Source organism: Tursiops truncatus, chromosome 14 (assembly GCF_011762595.2).
Source record: "Tursiops truncatus isolate mTurTru1 chromosome 14, mTurTru1.mat.Y, whole genome shotgun sequence".
Classification (NCBI taxonomy): Eukaryota; Metazoa; Chordata; class Mammalia; order Artiodactyla; family Delphinidae; genus Tursiops; species Tursiops truncatus.
The window spans coordinates 8,073,022-8,093,287 of record NC_047047.1 but is presented as its reverse complement, the minus strand read 5'-3'; the positions used below and the strand labels follow the sequence as shown (position 1 = coordinate 8,093,287).

At 43.5% G+C, this 20,266-nt stretch overlaps 1 protein-coding gene across 5 annotated transcripts in view; it reads left to right on the top strand.

Annotated features, from left to right (window-relative positions):
- Positions 1-20,266, top strand: part of VWA3B (von Willebrand factor A domain containing 3B) — a 211,225-nt gene that overhangs the window by 84,103 nt on the left and 106,856 nt on the right. For all 5 annotated transcript variants that reach the window (XR_012325581.1, XM_033838164.2, XM_033838165.2 and 2 more), the window contains one exon: positions 14,084-14,274. Coding sequence is in view for 4 of the 5 variants with exons in the window: in XM_033838164.2 (XP_033694055.1) it covers positions 14,084-14,274 (191 nt within the window). In the remaining variant the exon portion in view is untranslated. The remainder of the gene's footprint in view (positions 1-14,083; positions 14,275-20,266) is intronic.

The following is a 20,266-nucleotide window of genomic DNA, read 5'->3' as shown; positions in this document are numbered from 1 at the left end:
AAAGATAGATTGTCATCCCTTTGTTTCAATCTAAAACATACACAGAACTAAAAACCAAAATAACTCCAAGCATAAACTTTCAAAACATGCTTTTTTTTGGGGGGGGCTGTATTGGGTCTTAGTTGTGGCGCACAGGCTCTCTCGCTGAGGCACATGAGCTCAGTAGTTGTGGCATGCGGGCTTAGCTGCCCCGCAGCATGTGGGAACCTAGTACCCCGACCAGGGATTGAACCCGCGTCGCCTGCATTGGAAGGCAGATTCTTTACCACTGGACGACCAGGGAAGTCCCAAAAGATGCTTTAAATGTACCGTTTCTATTTTTTTTAGTTTATTTTATTTAATTTATTTTTATTTTTGGCTGCATTGGGTCTTTGTTGCTGCACACTGGCTTTCTCTAGTTGCAGCGAGTGGAGGCTCCTCTTCGTTGCAGTGCACGGGCTTTTCATTGTGGTGGCTTCTCTCATTGAAGAGCATGGGCTCTAAGCGTGCGGGCTTCAGTAGTTGTGGCACGTGGGCTCAGTACTTGTATTTCGTGGGCTCTAGAGCTCAGGCTCAGTAGCTGTGGCGCACGGGCTTAGTTGCTCCGCGGCATGTGGGATCTTCCCAGACCAGGGCTCGAACCCGTGTCCCCTGCACTGGCAGGTGGATTCTTAACCACTGAGCCACCAGGGAAGTCCCTACCATTTCTAAAAAGGAAAATTTGGTCAGGACCTTTCCACTGTTGGATACCAAAAGAAGCTTTTGTAACCTTGCTTTGGCCCCAAAGGCCACATGTAGCATCTGACTTGCCCCCATTGCTGCCCACAGCCCAATGTTATTGAAGCAAAGGCTGTGTCAGCCCAAGACCCTGCGTCTGCTTTGTGTGAGGGCAGCAGCCATTTTCCATGTTTGGCTGCCCAGGGCCTGCAGGCCAGAGGAGATATGGTAGCCATCTGGAGAGGGGAAGGGTAGGATGGAGGAGATCAGGTGAGCTGTCATTACACGTGGAACCTTCATGTGAGTTAGACAAAGTCTTCCTTCCTGGACATAGCAGCCCCCACCTGCCCCCTCGGCTGGGTGCACTGGTTCAGGGACCAACTGGCACCTATAGGACCAGGACCGGGAGGGCAGTTCCTGGCAGGGATGACTCATCAGCCTGATACCTGGAATAAGAAGATGGGGAGGCCACACAATCTGGCCATTGGTAATTTTGACCTCTTTTAATTACCAAGAGCGGTGCATGATAATTCCCTGAGGGAAAAAAAAAACTGACAAAAATATATGAAACATTGGTTTTTAAAGGCGCTTGACACCAAGCAACCAAGGCCAGTGGTCTCTGAGATACAGGAAAATCCAAGGTAAACTCTGATTGTCCCAGCTTAATGCTTAGTGCTCTGAGAGAGTTTCCAGGCCATGGTGTAGGGAGAAGGATCCCAGGTAGAGCAGAGCAAACTTCCAGGTTTGAGAGGCAGAGTTAGGAGTCCAGGGAGATCAAGATATCAAGATTTCACGGGACAAAGTACCAGAGAGGAGAGAGGTGCACAGAGAGAGAACTCTGGAAATCTGCAATGAGCCCCTCTTGTGATTTCTGCTCAATATTGATCATTCTATGAGGAAACTACCCGAGGCTGGGGAAGATCCATTGGAAAGAATTAGAAAGAAAGGGTTTAGAGCTCACACAGGGCCAGGAACAGTGCCTGTTCTTACCAGCCTGATTGGAAAAATTTATAAGTCACAGAGCACTGGGTAGACTACTTGGGAAGGTCTTGCCTCAGTAATGGGGACTGACTAGCCTTAAACTGAGCTCTGGGCCCTTCTAAGAAATCATCAAAGCAAGACATGAAAGTAGAGAGTTCTTTATGGGTAACTTAACTGCATCTCAGAACAAAGCTCAAGAAGATTTATAAGAATATAAAATCATCCAGTACCTAACAAGGTAAAATTCACAGCAATTGGTATCCAATCAAAGTTTACTAGGCATGAAAAGAAGAAAACTGACACAGATGTTAGAATTGGCAGAAAAAGACATTTAAACAGTTACAACTGTATTCCATATGTTCAAAAAGTTAAGTGGAGACAGGGAAGTATTTTTAAAAAATACATGTTGAACTTCTAGAGATGAAAATTCTTAGGGAAGAAAATATCTTACTTGGAAACATGCTGAATGGGATCAATGGCAGATTAGACATTGCAGGGAAAAAGATTAGTGATCTTGAAGGCATAGCAATAGAAACTATCCAAAATAAGACATACGGAGAAAAAAAACCCAATAATAAATAAAAAATAAGAACAAATAACAGAAGAGCATCAGTGAACTGTAGGACAACTTCAAGTAAACAAATGTAGATGGAATTCCTGAGGAGAGGGGAGGAGGGAGAACAGAAATATATTTGGAGAAATAAAGATTGAAAAATTTCCAAATTTGATGAAAATTATAACTTAGAGATCCAAGAAATTCGATGAATGCCAAGTACAAGAAGATGAGGGGAACTGTACCAAAGGACATCACAATCAATTTGCTTGAAACCGCTAAGGAAGAGAAAATGTTAAAAGCAAGCAGAGCAAAAAAGACATTTTCTGTAAAAGGAACAGAGATAAGCATGACAGCAGATTTCTTGTTGCACGTGAAAAGACAGTGGAGTGACATCTTATTTTTTTTCATTCAATACCTTAAACTCTCAATCTAGAATTCTAGATTTTGTGAAAATATCTTTCAAAAACAAAGGCAAAATAAGGACATTTTCAAATGTACAACAGCTGAAAGAATTTATTATCAGCTCATCTGCACTGCAGGAAAAGTTAGAGGGAATCCTTCAGGCAGAAGGAGCATGTAATACTTTGATATGGAAAGAAATGAATGGCGACATGGTTCTACACAAAGGAATTAAGGACACTGGGAATAACTGCATGGGTAAATAGGTGGTATTTTTCTATTCAGATACCGTTAAAAGACAGTTGACTGTTTAAGCTAAAATAATAACAGTGTACTGTGGGGTTTATACCATGTATATAAAAGTTAAGTGTATGACAATAGTAGCATAAAAGCAGGAGGGGAATAGCAGCATTATTCATAAGTTCCAAGGATGAACAACCCAAAAGTCCACCAACAGATGACTGGATAAACGAAGGGTGGTATATACAGACAATGGAATATTATTCAGCTTTAAGAAGGAAACTCTGACACATGCTACAACACAGATAAACCTTGAAAACACTATGCTAAGTGAAAAGCCAGACCCAAAAAGTGGTTACCTGGGGCTGGTGGGATTGGGGAATGGAGGGAGTCATTTAATGGGTACAGAGTTTCTGTCTGGGATACTGTAAAAGTTCTGGAGTTGGATGGTGGTGATGGTGATTCAACAGTGTGAATGTACTTGATGCCACCTAAAACTGGTTACAATGATACATTTTGTGTTATGTGTATTTTACCACAATTGTAAAAACAGCAAACCACTGCATTGCAAAAAAAAAAAAAAAAAAAAAATCCAGGAGGGGAGAAATGGAAATATGCTATTGTAAGGTTCTTACACTATGTGTGGGGTGATATAATATCAATTGAAATTAGACCATGATACATTGAACATGTGTACTATAAACTAAAATAACCACTAAATAACAAAGCAAGCCAACAAACAAGATAAATTGGATTTGAAAATACTCAATCCAAAAGCTGTCAGGAAAAAAAGGGAGAGAATTAAGGACAGATGGGGCCAATAGACAACAAATAGCAAAATGATTGACAGAAACCTAACCATGCATATGGCAAAACTTACCAGTTTGTACATTTTAAATGTATATGGTTTATTGTTATCAATGATCAATTATACCTTAACACAGCTCTTAATAAAGTAACACAGGAGGCTGTGCATCTCTCCTGAAGTGCTGAGCTGTTCAGAGACATTGGTGTTGGCATATACGAGCATTCTATGTGTTTGTGTGTGTGTCTGTGTGTGTGCCAGGTATGGCTCTCAAACGATAATATGGCCTTTCTCACAAAACGTTCAAGAATTTGTCCAAAGTTAGGGAGACTTTACTCTTCTTTGGATGATGCTTCAGCTCAAAGCATTTCAGGAACTCTGCATTTGCAGTAACCTTCACAGACATTTTGTGACTCACTAGAGATAATTAGTCTAATCATGTTGTGTAGTGATGCCGAAATTGGACTCCGCGTACTTGTTTGGTTCAGAATATCAAACTCAATGTCAAAAGACAAGGAAAAGGCAAAAGGTCCACTCAGGCTCTGTAGGAAGTTCCGTCAAGGAGCTCTACGGGAGTTTTGAGCACTTTTTTTAACAAGTGGAGAAAGAGATAATGCTCATTTTTATTGGCATTGTATTAAATAACTGGCTGGATTTCCCTGTAGTCATTGGTGATGGTGAAGTACACAGGTTTGGAGTTACAAAGACATTAATCTTGGCTCTGCCCACTCCTGTGTGACCCTGGACAAGACATTTATTATCTGTGCCTCAGTTTCCTTATTTGCAAAATTGGGATAGTGATAATACCTACCCAATGTGCTGTTGTGAGAATTAAATGAGAAAATATATGTAAAACACTCAGAACTGTGCTGACACATAGAATGTAATGATAGCATAAAAAAACTTTGATCCATTTATTTATTCTTTTGTTTATTGAATGCTCACTGTACATAGCTCTGTGCTAGACAGTGAGTATAATGACGAAAAACAGACATGGAATGGCCCCTAATAAAGCAGGATCTTGTACCATTTCTTGTTCAGGAAGGGTAGAAAATCAGAAGCACATGGAAGTATAATTCCCACCTGGGGAAGTATGACTAAGGAAAGGTGTGAGCTCCTGAGGTTTTTGGGGTAAAGGAAAGCCTCGCTGAGGAAATAACATTGGAGCTGATATCTGAGGGTTGAGGGGGTGAGTTAATGAGATGAAGGGTGGGAGTAAGGGAAGAATTTACGCTAGGCAACAGAATAGCGCATGCAAAGGTCCTGAGGCAGGAAGGAGCATGGCACTTTAGTAGAGCTGGAAAAGATGAGTGTGGCCAGAGCTCAGAATTCAAGTTAGCAATTGGCCTATGATGAGTCTGGAAAAGTACCTAAGGACCAGACCATGCTGGGTCTGGAGTCCATGGCATGAGAAGTCAGTTCTTCTTTTTTTTTTTTTTTGCGGTACGCGGGCCTCTCACTGTCGTGGCCTCTCCTGTTGCGGAGCACAGGTTCCGGACACGCAGGCTCAGCGGCCATGGCTCACGGGCGCAGCCGCTCTGTGTCATGTGGGGTCTTCCCAGACCGGGGCACGAACCCGTGTCCCCTGCATCGGCAGGCGGACTCTCAACCACTGCGCCACCAGGGAAGCCCAAGAAGTCAGTTCTTAATTTCAGACCAGTGGGAACCCAGTGGAAGCTTTTAAGCAAGGGAATGATAAGATCAGATTTGTATTTAGAAAAAAACCACTTTGACTATTGTGTGGGAAAAGATTGGAGGGGAGGGACCAAGTGAGGATGAGGGAAGAGAGTTAGGATGTTAATATAGACAAGAAATGAAAGAATATTGGACTAGGGTGATAGTATGTGAAGATGATGCTAAGTGGGCAGATCTGAGGGAGAATTCAAACATTGAACCTGGCAGGACTTGGGTTAAAGAAGATATAGGTGTCGAAGCTAAGCTCCTAGATGAATATTGACGAAGCTGATTAATAAGCAGCAAGTGAGAGTGCTAGAAAGGGCCAGTATTTTGTTTAACTCAAGCATACGTTTTCTCATGTGTAGTGAGCTCTGTATTTTCTAGACAAAAAACACAAACATACAAACATCTGCATAAGAGTAGCATGTAATGCTTCCACAAATCAGTGTTAAGGCTCTCACTGAAAAAATCCCCCCAAAATGTGGAAGAAGAATTATTTCATTAGGATTCTGTAGATGTGGTGCATTTAATTCAGGAAGGTTATTGGAATGTAATACAAGATATGATGAAATGTCAAAGCTAGAATCATGTTAGAAAGTGACTGTGTTAAATGAAAATAAAAATTCAACTTATCAAGATTTGTGGGATGCAGCAAAAGCAGTGCTTAGAGGGAAATTTATAGCATTGAATGCAATTAAATTAAAAGAGAGGACAGATCCAAAGTCAATAAGCTTCCACCTTAGGAAACTAGAAAAAGAGGAGCAAATTAAATGCAAAGTACACAGAAGGAAAAAATGATAAAAACTGGAGCAGATATTAATGACGTTGAAAACAAAATCTGTAAAGAAAGTCAACAGAATCAGAAGCTGGCTCTGGTTCTTTGAAAAGATCCATAAAATCAATAAACCTCTAGTCAGGCTAGCTAAGAACGGAAGAGAAAACACACAAATTACAAATATCAGCGATGAAAGAGGAAACATCACTAGGGATCCCATATTAAGAGGGTAGTAAAGGAATATTATGAACAACTCTGTGCCTACAAAATTGATAACCTGGATGCAATGGACCAATTCCTTGAAAGGCACAATCTGTCAAATCTCCTACAAGAAGAAACAAACAATCTTAATAGGCCTATATCTGTTAAAGAAATTGAATCAATAACAAACAACTGTCCACAATAGAAAGCACCAGGCCCTAAAAGTGACTCCTGAAAGCATCAAGAGACAAGTGACTCATCACATGCAAGTGATCCCCAGTACAATTAACAGCTGATTTCTCATCAGACACCACAGAGGCCAGAGGCAGTGGGATGAAATATTCAAAGTGGTGAAAGAAAAAGTCTGTCAATGAAGAATACTATATCTGGGAAAATTATCCATCAAAAGGAGGAAAGATTAACACATTCAAGATAAAAACTGAGAGATTTCATTGCTAGAAAACTTGCCCTATAAAAGATAATAAAGAAAGTCTTTAAGGATGAAATGAAAGGGTATTAGAGAGTAACTTGAATCCACATTATAAAGATAACTACATGGGGGGCTTCCCTGGTGGTGCAGTGGTTGAGAGTCCGCCTGCCGATGCAGGGGACACGGGTTCATGCCCCGGTCCGAGAGGATCCCACATGCCGCGGAGCGGCTGGGCCCGTGAGCCATGGCCGCTGAGCCTGCGCGTCCGGAGCCTGTGCTCCGCAACGGGAGAGGCCACAACGGTGAGAGGCCCGCGTACCACAAAAAAATTAAAAAAAAATAGATAACTACATGGGTAAATATAAAAGACAGTATAAATGTAGCTTTTGTTTGAACTTATTCTCCTATTTGATTTAAAAGACAACTGCACATGGCAATAATTATAAATATGTGTTGATGGGCACATAATGCATAAAGATATAATTTATATGAGAATAACAGCACAAGGAGTGGGGAGAGAATGGAGCTATATAGGTGCAAAGCTTTTGTGTACCTATTGAGATTAATTTGGCATTTATCTGAACTAGATTGTGGTAAGTTAAGATATTAAGTGTAGTCCTGAGGGCAGCCACTAAAAATATAACTCAAAAAAATTTAGTAAAAGAAATGCCAAGGGAATTAAAATGGTATACTAGAAAATATCTTTTTGGACACAAAAGGCAGTAATAGAAGAATAGAGGAACAAAAAAGATTTAAGACATATAGAAAATAAATAGCAAAATGGCAGATGTGAATCCTACCATATCATTTACTATATTACATAAAAATGAATTATACACTTCAGTTAAACAGCAGAGATAAACACATGGATTAAAAAAAAAATGTTCCAACCGTATGCTGTCTACAAAATACACACTTTAGATTGAAAGATGCAAATAGGATGAAAGTCAAGGATGGAAAAAGACATACAAATAGTAACAATCAAAGAGCTGGAGTAGCTATGCTAATTTTGGACAAAATAGATTATAAAACAAAAAATTTTTACAAAGAGATATCTGATAATAATAAAAGGGTCAAGTTATGAAGAAGGTATTATAATTGTAAACATATATGCACCTAACAGCAGATCTTTAAGCAAAAACTGGCAAATTGAAAGGAGAAATAGTTCAACAATAATAGTTGAAGACTTCAATATCCTACTTTCAATAATGATGGAGGGACTTCCCCGGTGGTCCAGTGGTTAAGGCTCCATGCTTCCATTGCAGGGGGCACGGGTTAGATCCCTGGTCAGGGAACTAGGATCCCACATGCCGCAAGGTGGCAAAAAAAAAAATGAGTGGAATAACCAGGCAGAAGATCAATAGAAAACTTCAACAACACAATAAATCAACTAGACTTAATAGATATCTATAGATATCTGTTCCACGCAACGGCATTATAATACACATTCTTCTCAAATGCACCCAGATTATTCTCCAGAAGAGACCATCTGTTGGACAATAAAATAAGTCTCAATAAATTTAAAAGGATTAAAATAATACAAAACATGTTCTCTGTTGATGCAAGATCAAAAAAGTGGCAAATATTTTAATTTCCCAAGGGAAGCAGATTCAGATCTCTGTCTTGGTTTAATTCTAGTATTCCCACTCTAAGAGTTGCCATTCTCACTACCGCAAGAATTTCAGGTTCTTAACCTTAAATTCCCAAACTCCATTAATCCTTTGCTCGTTTCTTAATCTTGATTTTTCCACTTTATACTAAACATCTTGAATTGGTCTGTGTTTCTCTTGCCGTGTCATGCTATCTTATAAAGAAATAGTTACCTCTGGTATAATTTGTGGCCTATGTCACTGATCCTCAGCTATTTTCAATTTATTTTCAATGTCATTTTAGACATAGACACATGAAATGTGTGGCTTTCGAAATTCTTCTCTTGGAGTCTGTGCTCTACTGGTGGGTTCTTCTTAGCCTTCATGCAGGTTTGTCATGAGCTATTGCTCCTTATCTCTCAGTGTCTAGTTGCAGGTATCATCAGAAAGTAAACATTCTTCCTGCAGCTGCCTCATCCACAGCCTACTCGTAATTTTTTGTAAGCTTCCTTCTTTCAGAATCACGGGGCAGAAGAAAAAAAATTAGAAAACAGAACGATATCTTTGAGAGGCATTAGCTCCTCTCCCACATCCTATCCATTATCCGTGCTTTATGTTCTTTATTTTTACATCTGCTTCTTTTTTGCCTCTTTGTTCATTTAACTTCCTTCCCCTCCTGCTTACACCCCCTGAAGATTATAGGAGTTAGAGAACTCAGGGTTGGGATCTTTGTTTTGCTGGTTTATTGAAGTTGCATAAACCATGGAACCCTTCTTTTCAACGGATTCTACTTTGATTTTTACAAGCATTACAGGTAGGAAGTAAAAATCATTTTCAGGGGAGAAAGGGCCTAGAATTCATCAAGATTCTTTCCCAATCTCCCATGAACGTAATGGTTGCACACGCTAATCATCACTCCCAAGATTATTCAACAGTCCACTCGGGGCAGACTCTATAGCTGCCAGTTTGGACCCAGGCACATATTAGAGATGTGACGTCAGGCATGTCACTGCATCTCCTTGTACCCCTGCCCTCGTGTGTGCACCCCCTGGGGCACTCCAGAGAACCTTTACCCCAATCTGCCCGGTGAATCAGTTGTGCAGAGTATCAGTGGGTACCTTTCTCTGCCCTTCCATCTCCTCCTCCCCCTGGCTTGGCTCCCCTCCCAGTGCCAGGCAAACGTGCTCAGCCCTCGGTGCTTTAACAAGTGTCGATGAACAGAAGATATCAGTCCGTCAGCAAGTGCAGTGCACAAAGTGTGTAACTGCCCGGAGACAGTCTACTCTCCTGAGCCACGCTCTCAACACCTGTCTCTTGGGCTCCCGACCCAGGTGGGCCTCATCATCCCACCTTCAGAGAACCCTCAGTCCTACCAGCTGCTGCCTGCGGAGCCTGTTGAAATCTCACCCATCTCACCAGCAGGAGTGTCTGGATTTCTTTCCCTGGCAGTTGCCCCCTTTCTCCTTCCTCTGTCTCCCTTCCCAGCTGTCCTCAATTCTTCCCCCCCTTTCCTTCTCTTCTCTTCTGTTTCCCTCCTTCCTCCCTTCCCTCCTTCCTTCCTTCCCGCCTTCCTTCTTTCCCTCCCTCTTTCCTTCCTTCCCTCCTTCCCTCCCTCCCCTCCCTCCCTCCCTCCCTTTCTTCCTTCCTTCCCTCCTTCCTCCCTCCCCTCCCTCCCTCCCTCCTTCCTTCCTTCCCTCCTTCCTTCCTTCCCTCCTTCCTTCCCTCCCTCCTTCCCTCCCTCCCCTCCCTCCCTCCCTCCCTCCCTTGCTTCCTTCCTCTCTCTTTCCTTCTCTCTCGCTTGCTTGCTTGCTGTTGGACACCACTTCCAGCTTCTTTGTAACTGTCTCACGGTGCCACTTCCCACATGATGTGCTACTTTTCCTGTGCCACTTCCCACGTGCCACTTTTCACATGGTAGCCAAGGGCTGGTTTACTGTCTCATGACACTTGTGATAACAGGGATGTTGGACAGTGTGTACCAAGCTGTGATCTATCAAATAAAAGCCCTACAAAATGTTCTGTGGAGAAAGGGCTTAGACTAAATGCCTTTAGGAAATACTATGCATGCCTCTGCTCATGGTGAGACCCACTGCTGATTCCTACAACAAAGGCTTTGACAAGCCCTTCATTGAAAAACCTGTTGAAACTGTTTATTTTCAAGCTCTCCAAACTTTTTGCTAAGGAACCCTCTTTCTGAGTAATAGCCACTGACATGCAGTAGAAGTAGAGTCTGTGGAATACACTGTGGGAAACATTGAACTTGATGCTCTGTGAGGTTGGTTCCAGATCTAGAGCTGTAGTTTAGTCATTAGCTGACTGTTCCCTTGAAAGGCACATGGGCCATGGCAGGAATGAGGTGCTGGACAAGTAACTTTCAGTGGAGGAGGATGGGCCTCTTAGTCATGGTTCTTCAGAGACACAAAACCAATAGGATATGTGTATATTTAAGTGTGTGTGTGTGTGTGTGTGTGTATGTGTATGTATACATGTGTGTATACATGTGTATATAGAATTAGCTCACATGACTGTGGAAGCCAGCATGTCCAAAATCTGCAGGGCAGGCCAGCAGGCTGGAGACCCAGGGGAGAGCTGGTATTGCAGTTTGGGTCTGAAAGCAGAATTCCCTCTTCCTCAGGGGACGTCAGTCTGTCTTCTACTAATGCTTCAGCTGAATGGAGATGCCCACTCACAATACGGAGGATTATCTGTTTTACTCAGAGTCTGCTAATTTAAATGTTAATCTCACTTTTAAAATACCTTCATAGAAACATCTAGAATAATATTTGTCAGGTATCTGGGTAGTGTGGCTCGGCTGAGTTGACACATAAGATTAACCATCGCCAAGGGGAGGGTAGTTATGGTGACTCTAAGTCATTGATGGCTGTGAGCCTCTAGAGGAGGAGTGGGCACTGACGGACTGTGTCCAGTTTGTCTCTTTGCCGTGGCCCTGGCTGTAGCTGTGATGTTTCGAAAGCACTGGCCGGTAGGTCTTACTCCTTGAAAAATGTTCTGAGATTGATAAGTAAGACAGGGGCCGGGTGGCAGGTAAGTTATCCTGTGACATGGATGTGATCTGCCCATGGATTAGAGAGAATCTAGGATGCACTGTGAGGTCACATCTCTATCATACATAAAGGTATTATCCTTGGCTCCATAGGTGAGAATTTATGTAGCACATTTAATTAAGACAACTGCAGGGGAAAGGGAAGGACCCCTTAGTGACTTGTAATGAATGGATGACTCCCTCGCCACTCCTCTCCTCTCCATGGGAAAATGAGGCTCAGATGGGGGTGGTGTAATTAGCACTGAAAGTGAAAAGATTTCACCCTTTCTCTCCTTTCTTCAGCTTTGGGGCACCTATGCTCTTTGGTTTTGTATGCTTGGCTGCCCCTCCTTTCCTTTATGAAGTTCAAGTTGCTTTGGGGTCTTCCTCCAACCCCTTTTCAGAGGGTAATTGGGAGCCTGAATCATACCCTCAGGGTGACTGCACTGCCTGGTCCTGGGTGAAGCTACAGTCAAAACTTAGTCTCTGGCTCTTTAAAAATCCCTTCTTAGAATTTGTTTGATGTGTTTTTAGGAAATTCTTTTATGATTGGCTTGAATTTATAATTGATAAAAGGCTCTTGTCTTTTCAAAAGAAAGCAACCCAAAAGAGAGCAAAGCATGTGATGGGTGTGTGTGTTGCTATGGAAATAATTGAATGAAAACTTTATTTCCTGCTTACACCTATTGATCATAAAGGAGGGAGGAGAATAAAGTAGGAGTAAAGAGGAGACAAAGGCTTAGAATGTAATCAACAATAATTGAGGAAAAATGGTCACCCAAAGGGTTTCTCCAAGGAGGCTGACCCCCCTGACGAAAATGCCTCCAATTTCCTTTTGCTTTTTCCCTGCGATGCAGGAGAACTTGCAGGAGAACCTTGGGATCAGAAGCTCTGGGAAACCTCTGATTTCAGTCCCCTGTGCAGATTGAAAAGACACTTTGTGAATCACGTAGAAACCAACTGCTGACATCGGGGATGGTGTCCAGAGGGGCTTTTGATGCCAGATTGGTTTAAAGTTCAAAAGCCAAAATCAAGCTTCTTTGAGAAGTTCCAGCTCCAGTAGGTTTCAGAGTGCGTTATTTAAAAGCTGTTCTATTAAAATTTGAGGACATACGTAACATTAATGGACAGATCCTTTATGTGTTATTGAGAAATAATTGGCTCTCAAGTGTTTTATTTCTTCAAATATTATTCTAATTATATATCCCCTTAAATATAGTCATGGATAACTATGGGTAATATTTTTGTTTCCCATTAAAAGTATAATTTAACATGAATCTGTCTGACAGAAGCATAAATGGAGCGATCGCCGAATCATAATTTAGAAAGCTCTCTTCATCTCACCCTAGTGTTGGCTGCACAGTATAATCGCCTAGGGAACTTTGAAAAATCTCAACGTCCAGATCAGTTAAAACAGAAGCTAATGCATGGGGCCCAGGCATCAGTATATTTTTAAACTCCTCAGAGGATTCCAGTGTGCAGGGTTGAGAACCACTGATCCAAGTGAAAATAAACTCTGTAGGGCTGGTGGACCTGATACGTGGTAGTACCCGTTTTAAAAACCACCTCTCTGCACAGCACCTTCTCCCGGTTCTCCTGAGGCTCTACTGGTCCCACTGCGGCTAAGAGCTTCTTAGCCTTTCTGCCTTCCTTGCAGGGGCCTCATGCAGACAAATGTTATCGGCCTCTCTCTGGAATAAGAAAGCCCTCATTTGTAGCATCTGCTGATTTTCAGATTTTGTATTATGCTCCCGGCAGGCATGGTCAGTTTCACCACGCGCTACCACTGAGCCTGGAGTCGGGAGGGAAAGGGGCACAGTCAGCTCTCACGGGCCAGCTCCAGACACCATGCCTCCTCTGTGCCCGCCCTCAGATACCCCACTCTCCCTTAGGTGGCCATAGGGGTTTTGAGCCACATGGATAGATACTTTGCTGTTTGTATGATAAGCTGGCTTCTCCGGTGTTCTGCTCAGGTAACATAACACCTCCTCCCCCTTAGAGAGTACAGATAAGATTTGGCAAACACCAAGGGAATGCGCCTAAGGCTAGGGATACTTGGGCAATTGGCCTTCTTGCTGTAATTGATCATGTGAGCCTGAGGCGCCTGAGCTGACCTGAGGTTCTTGAGCCTGCAGAGTTGAGAGCCAGGCTCTGAATCAGGATAAATTCACCAAGTTAACAGGGGAGCTCCTGTCCCTGATTCCCCTCCCCACTCGTTACTACGCACTTTCACATAACTTTTCATATTGAGTCACTTCGACACCCTTAGGAAGGCCAAGCAGATGCTATCTGCAGGTGAAGAATTCCACTGAAGCTCAGAGAGGTTAAATGGGGTGACTCACCCAAGTTTGAGCAACTTGCCCAAGCTAGTAAGTAACGGGGCCAGGACTTGAACCCAGAGCTTCTGACCCTACGGTTAATGCTCTCCTGCCTTGCCTATCAGCCACCTCCCCCTCTGCATGCGTCCAGTCAACTTAGGTAGCAGAGGAAGTGAAATGAAAAGTAGCAGATTCCTGCCTTCCAGTCTTGTGAACCAATTCTCTGCCAGTCCTGCTTTGGAAAGCATGCTTCCTGAAAAGAATGTGAGCTAACAAAGAACATGTTTCTTTAAAATATTAAGTTGAGGATGACATATGAAAGTCTTGTGTCATATGAACGGCTGATGAATTGTGATTCCAAAACTACAATTAGGAGCAACCTCTGCCGAAAATGAGTCGAATCCAGAGGACACCTGGGACTCTGAGAAGTGGCTACAGAAATACGGTTTGAAATCCCAGAAGCTGTCATTTTATGATGTCATTGCTGACTGCTCCTTCCGCCATGCTGATGGAGTTGTTGATATAAAAGCCAAACCAGAGGACGAGTCGGTGCAGACCAGTGCGGTAAGTGAAGTGAACCCCTAGACGGGGATGCCCTGGGAGGGGCATCGAGGACCAGGGCTGGACCCAGGGCAGGACCAAGGTTGAAAGGCAGCATGAATGCTGCCTTTGAAGAAGGATGCCCTTCTGCTCCCTGCCTTACACTTTTCTGAATGCTACTTGTGGGAGTGGAGCTCAAGTCTGAGAATGGCTTCTAGATATAAGTGAATTAGACAATCATTATACATAAGCCAGGAGCCGTGCTTATGGAAATTCAGGCATTGTGTCAAAAAAGAAGCCCTTTGTTTCCCCGTATTGAATGGAAGAGAGAAACTGCTGGTGAATATGCCCCAAAGCAGGCATTTCTCCGGTCCTCTTGGACCGTCACTGTATTGGAGCTACATTATTCAAGTGGCTACCAGCCAGCATTTACTGGATTTCCAGTAAACATAAAATTATATTCTCTAAGGGGTTATAGCGTGGTAAGGGTCTATGCTGTAAACTTTTGAAAGGTGTAGTTCCCTTGTGACAGTGGGTCTGAAAGGAATACAGCTTCTCAAAATGCCTGGCTCTGGCTCGTAGTGGAAGGATAATGATCTGTAGTAGTGGCTCCTAACCTTTAGGGTGCATGAGTCACTGGGTTGGAGGCCGGGCCCAGGAAAGTGCATTTATAACAATCCCCAGAGGATGCTGAAGCTGCTGATCTGGGAGCCACACTTGGAGAAACACTGGTGTGTAGAACAGGACCCAGAAGACTGTCCGAAGTTTAGAATTAGAGAAAGACTGAAAAGTGTCTCCATATGAAACAGAAAATCAGGGTAAAATGAATATTGTAAATCTGTAAAACTGAGGGACATCTCTTTTAGAAGTTAGTGAAAACCCAGATACACACTGAAGTGAGAGCTAAAATGCAAGCCACGGAGCAGACATGTCAGTCACAGCAGCCCAGCAGAGACTACTTGGAGAGGAAGTCAAGGTCCTTCCCAAATGCAGTGTCCCTTTATGTATTCTCTAAGGCTCTGATTCAGTGTCAAGATCATCATTGCGAAACCTCTCAATCCTACAGAGGTGAAACCCCCGTCTCCTTGACACTCCCTCTTAGGCTGCATGGCCACTGGTTCCACACGTCCACCCGAGGAAGCGCTGTTTTCCTTTGGGGCCACGTTAGCCACATGACGTTGTGTTTTTGCCCCCTGATTGCCGTTTACAATGAACTGCAAGGAGGAGAATGTCAAAATTGAATGAGAAAAAATGCAGAATTGACGCAAGACTTGTTTCCTGGCTTACATATTGGGATCCAGAGTAATTGCTACATTGCAGGGAAATCTCATTTGTGGGTTTCCTCCCTCAGTACCGTTTTCTGCTTTTGTAGACCTTTTTCAGTAATGTTATTAGTTCAGGAAATCATACCTAATTAAATTTTCATTTTTAAAATACGTTAGGCCCTGAATATTTTAAAATATGAATTCGTGTCAATTTGAACATAGCTTACTGCAGGCTCCCAACAGTGTGGTATGCACAGGTCTTCTCTAATACTGATTTTTTCCTTTGCTTTCTTGACAAATTTAAATGAAATTTTACAGGGATGGTTTGAAGAATTTGGCTTTATAAATGGGGAATTTTACCTCAAACTTCTGACACTAACAAATTATAATAAGGTAAAAGTTGAGAAGTGTACAGTATAGCTGCCCTCGTTCACCAATGAAAAAGGGACAATTTTATTATTTATTTATTTATTTTTTTGTGGTACACGGGCCTCTCACTGCTGTGGCCTCTCCCGTTGCGGAGCACAGGCTCCAGACGCGCAGGCTCAGCGGCCATGGCTCACGGGCCCAGCCACTCCACAGCATGTGGGATCTTCCCGGACCAGGGCACGAACCCGTGTCCCCCGCATCGGCAGGTGGACTCTCAACCACTGCGCCACCAGGGGAGCCCGACAATTTTATTTTTAGTATTTGGGGCTACGTATCTGAAACTGGATTTATACCTAAAACTGTGATGTGTGTGTAAGGTAGAAAGAAACTGAAGCTGTGAAATAGGTTGATTCTTTAGGGTTCCCCCAGACTCCCACTGGGAAGGACCCCCTAGACTTTTAACTATAAAAACTGCTTTGTAGGTATGGATCCAGGAAATTGAGACACTGAGAAATAAATGACGAAAAATGCCTTGTTGTGTAGCATTTCTAAGATGGATGAGCAGGGGAGGAGAGGAGACAAAAATGCATTTCTAATTAGGGAATTTGCAGGCAAAGTCTAGTAACTTGATGTCTTGGGGCACCCCTTGAAGTCACGTTGCATTCATGGCCACTTATGTTGCTTGAGCACAAAGCCAGCCCTGATGTTCAGAAACCCACTCTAGTCTCATCACGTATTCCTCCAACAAATATTTATTGAGCCTTCACTATGTACCAGGCAGTGTGGTATGGTGGAAAGTACACCGGAGTTGAATGAGAAGACTTGAGTGTAAATACTGCTTCTACCAGTTGCTAAATATGAGATGTTGAGCAAATAATTTAACCTGTTTGAGTCTCACTCTCCACATCTGTAAAATGGGCGGTGTAAAGTCTGAATTTGAAAATTGCACGTATAAGCACGATGCCTGGCACTTAGGAGATGCCCACTAGATGTTGCCTTCCTTGTTTTCTTTATTACAAACATGGTGAGTCAGAAAGGAGCATTTATGGAATGCCTGCTCACTTTATATGCAAGGTGAATATTTGTGCTCTTGTATCACACATGAGAAAATGAAGTCCCAGGGCCTCCAAGGGGTTAGACAACTCAGCTGAGATCTCGTGGCAGGTAGAGGCAGGGTTTGAATTCACATCTGTTGGGCTCTCAACGCTGTGCTTTTCCCATTTGGACACTCTGGTGCCGGACACCTGTGTTCTCGTAACTTCTGGTCTGGTGTGTTTCCATTTGGAAATGCACAGGGCACAGTTGGGAAATGCCACCTGATGGGATTCAGTGTAGGGAGCACATGGTGAGACTGAGAGAGAGGATGTGTTTCTCCTTCCATCTTTGCACTGCGGTGGAGACATGGTTCGCCTTCCTGCCTGCCTTGAGAACATCAGGACTGATCCCATTATGTGCTTCAACCCTGCCTACATCAGTCACCCCTGGACCCCTGGATTCTCATCCCTGTGTGGCTCTGGCATCCCTTCTGTGAGCCTCTTCCATCCCCCACTGACTCCTAAAACCCCTCCACTGTGCCCTCTGGAACTGGAAGTCATCAGCAGACCCTCCGTAGCCTCACATACTCTGAAATGTTCCCTTCACCTGCTTGTCTGGGTTCTTGCTCAAGGACCCTAGTTTCTCTCCCATTCTCCCTGGGTCTGTGGGCACAGAGGTGGGTGGTGACCTCCTTGCTTCTCTTTGCTGTTTCTTGATCATTCTCCCTCCCTCTTCCCAGGTCATCAGAATGTACCACCCAAGGTACCTTCTGTATCTGACACCCACTGAGCCTCAGGTCACCTCCATCCATCCTTGAAGATTATAGCTTCTGGCTTGCTGTCACTGGCTCCAGCTGTTTCAGTCCTTAGTGATGTCAGTTTTTTGTGGATGACCCTTCCCATACCCAGACCTTTCATTTCTCTGACCTGTTCAATGACCTTCTCCTCCATTCCTTCTCTTCCATCCTGCCATGGCATACCCTTGACCTCGTCATGGCAAATAACTGTGTAATCATAACCCACATAATCAATTCCAAAGGTCCCACTCTTTTTAGGTCATTTCCTCTACTACACTAATTCCAGTCTTTCAGCCCCATGGGGATATACAGCTGGTTGTTTCTGTGACCTTTTCTCTGTCCTCTATCCTTTGTCCCTTTCATAATCCTCAGCTACTCCCCATGCCTTACATTCTTGCACTCATCTGGCAAAACCCCAACCTTTGTTAAACCCAGCTTTCTGCCTTATACTCGTGCAGTTGACTCTGATGAAGGAAACTGGAGAAAAACACACAGCCACCTGGTTTCACTTTAAATTCCTGACGTCTGATTTCAGGCAGATCTTTTGTGCCGCTGCCCCGCACTCTGCTCGGGTTTACCATCCACTCTGACTCCTGTTCTCTGAGATGCCTGCCTCCTCTCTCCTCACACCTCCAACACCTCCTCCTCCCCACCCGCCCTTAGCAGGAGACCTTGCTTCGCAGTTCACTGAACACTGAAGTGAACATCCGTGAACATTTGCCTCCACGTTACAAATCCCCGGGCATCTGCACCTGTACGCTCTACCCCTGTTTCTTCTAGGATGGCTGAATTGTCCTCACCAGCCAACCCTTCCACGTGTGCACTGACCCCTCTCCTCTCTTTCATCCATTCTCCCCCTTTCTAGTCTGTGTCATTATTATTGTCCTCATTTCTAGATCTTTCCTGTCAGCATAAAAAACATGGCGGTACTCCTCCCATCTTAAAAATACAATTCGTTGACCCCCGTCTTCGTCTCTGGCTCTGCCTCTTCTGCCTTATTCCTCTGTTCATGTTTGGAACCCAATGCCTCCATAGTTTTGTAAATTCTTTTTCTCTAATCCCATAGTTCTCCCGTGCTCTCTTGAATATACTCCAGTGAGGCAAAGGTCTCACTCTTTCCGAGGAGCCCTGAATTGCTAAATTCAGAGGTTAATTCTCAGTCTCTTTCTTACTTGACCTGTTATCACCAGTTGCTATTGTTGGTTACTTCCATGAAATTCTTTGGCTTGCAGAAAATACACTGTCTTGTTTTTCTGCCCAGCTCACTGGCTAACCTTTTTTTTTTTTTAAATCAGAGAATTTTATGAAACATTTTATTTTTTAAAAAACTTTTTATTGGAGTATTGTTGTTTTACAATGTTGTGTTAGTTCCTACTGTACAGCAAAGTAAATCAGCTATATGTATACATATATCCCCTCTTTTTTGGATTTCCTTCTCGTTTAGGTCACCCCAGAGCACTGAGTAGAGTTTCCTGTGCTACACAGCCGGTTCTCATTAGTTATCTATTTTATACATAGTATCAATTGTGTATAAATGTCAATCCCCCTCCCCCAGTTCATCCTGGCTAATCTTTCTCAGTCTTCCTTGTTGTTTCGTTCTCATTTTCCCAATCTCTATCTGCCGAAGGGCCTCAAGGCGCAGTCCCTGGACCTCTTCTCTATCTGCTCTCATTCTCTGGATGACCTCATCTGGCCCCGTGGCTTTTAAACTGTGTGCGTGCTGGTGACTTCCAACTTTAAAGCTCCAGCCCTGAGTCCTTCCCTGGCCTTTGCCGGACTACTTGCCGTGTTACTGGGATGTCTAATAGGCATCTGGAACCTAACACATCGACACTGAATCCCCATCTTTCCCTTCAAGGCTGCTCTCCCATAATCTTCCTCCCATCAATTTATTGCCACTCCACTCTTTTAGTTCTTTGGGCCAAAAACCTGGAGTCATTCCTGACTCCCCTCTTTTATCTCATACCCACATCTGACCTCTCATTAAATCCTGTCAGTTCTACCTTCATACTATATCTGTAAATCAGCATCTGGCCACTTCTCACCATTCCTACCCCTGGTCCAAGCCACCTCACTGATCTCCTGACTCTGCCCTTGACTATCTACAGTCTATTCTCAGCAGAGTATCCACAGTTATCCTTTAAAATGAAAAAAGGGGGCTTCCCTGGTGGCGCAGTGGTTAAGAATCCACCTGCCAATACAGGGGACACAGGTTCGAGCCCTGGTCTGGGAGGATCCCACGTGCTGCGGAGCAACTAAGCCCGTGTGCCACAACTACCGAGCCTGCGTTCTAGAGCCCGCGAGCCACAACTACTGAGGCTGCGTGCCACAAATACTGAAGCCCACATGCCTAGAGCCTGGGCTCCGCGACAAGCCACCACAACAAGAAGCCCGTGCACCATTCACTGAAACTAAAGCCTGCGCACAGCAACGAAGACCCAACGCAACCATAAATAAATAAATTTATTTTTTTAAAAAACCCGAAAACTGGTTAGAAATGAAACTTTTAAATTGTGAGTAAGACAAGTATAAATTGTGTCATTTTTCTAAG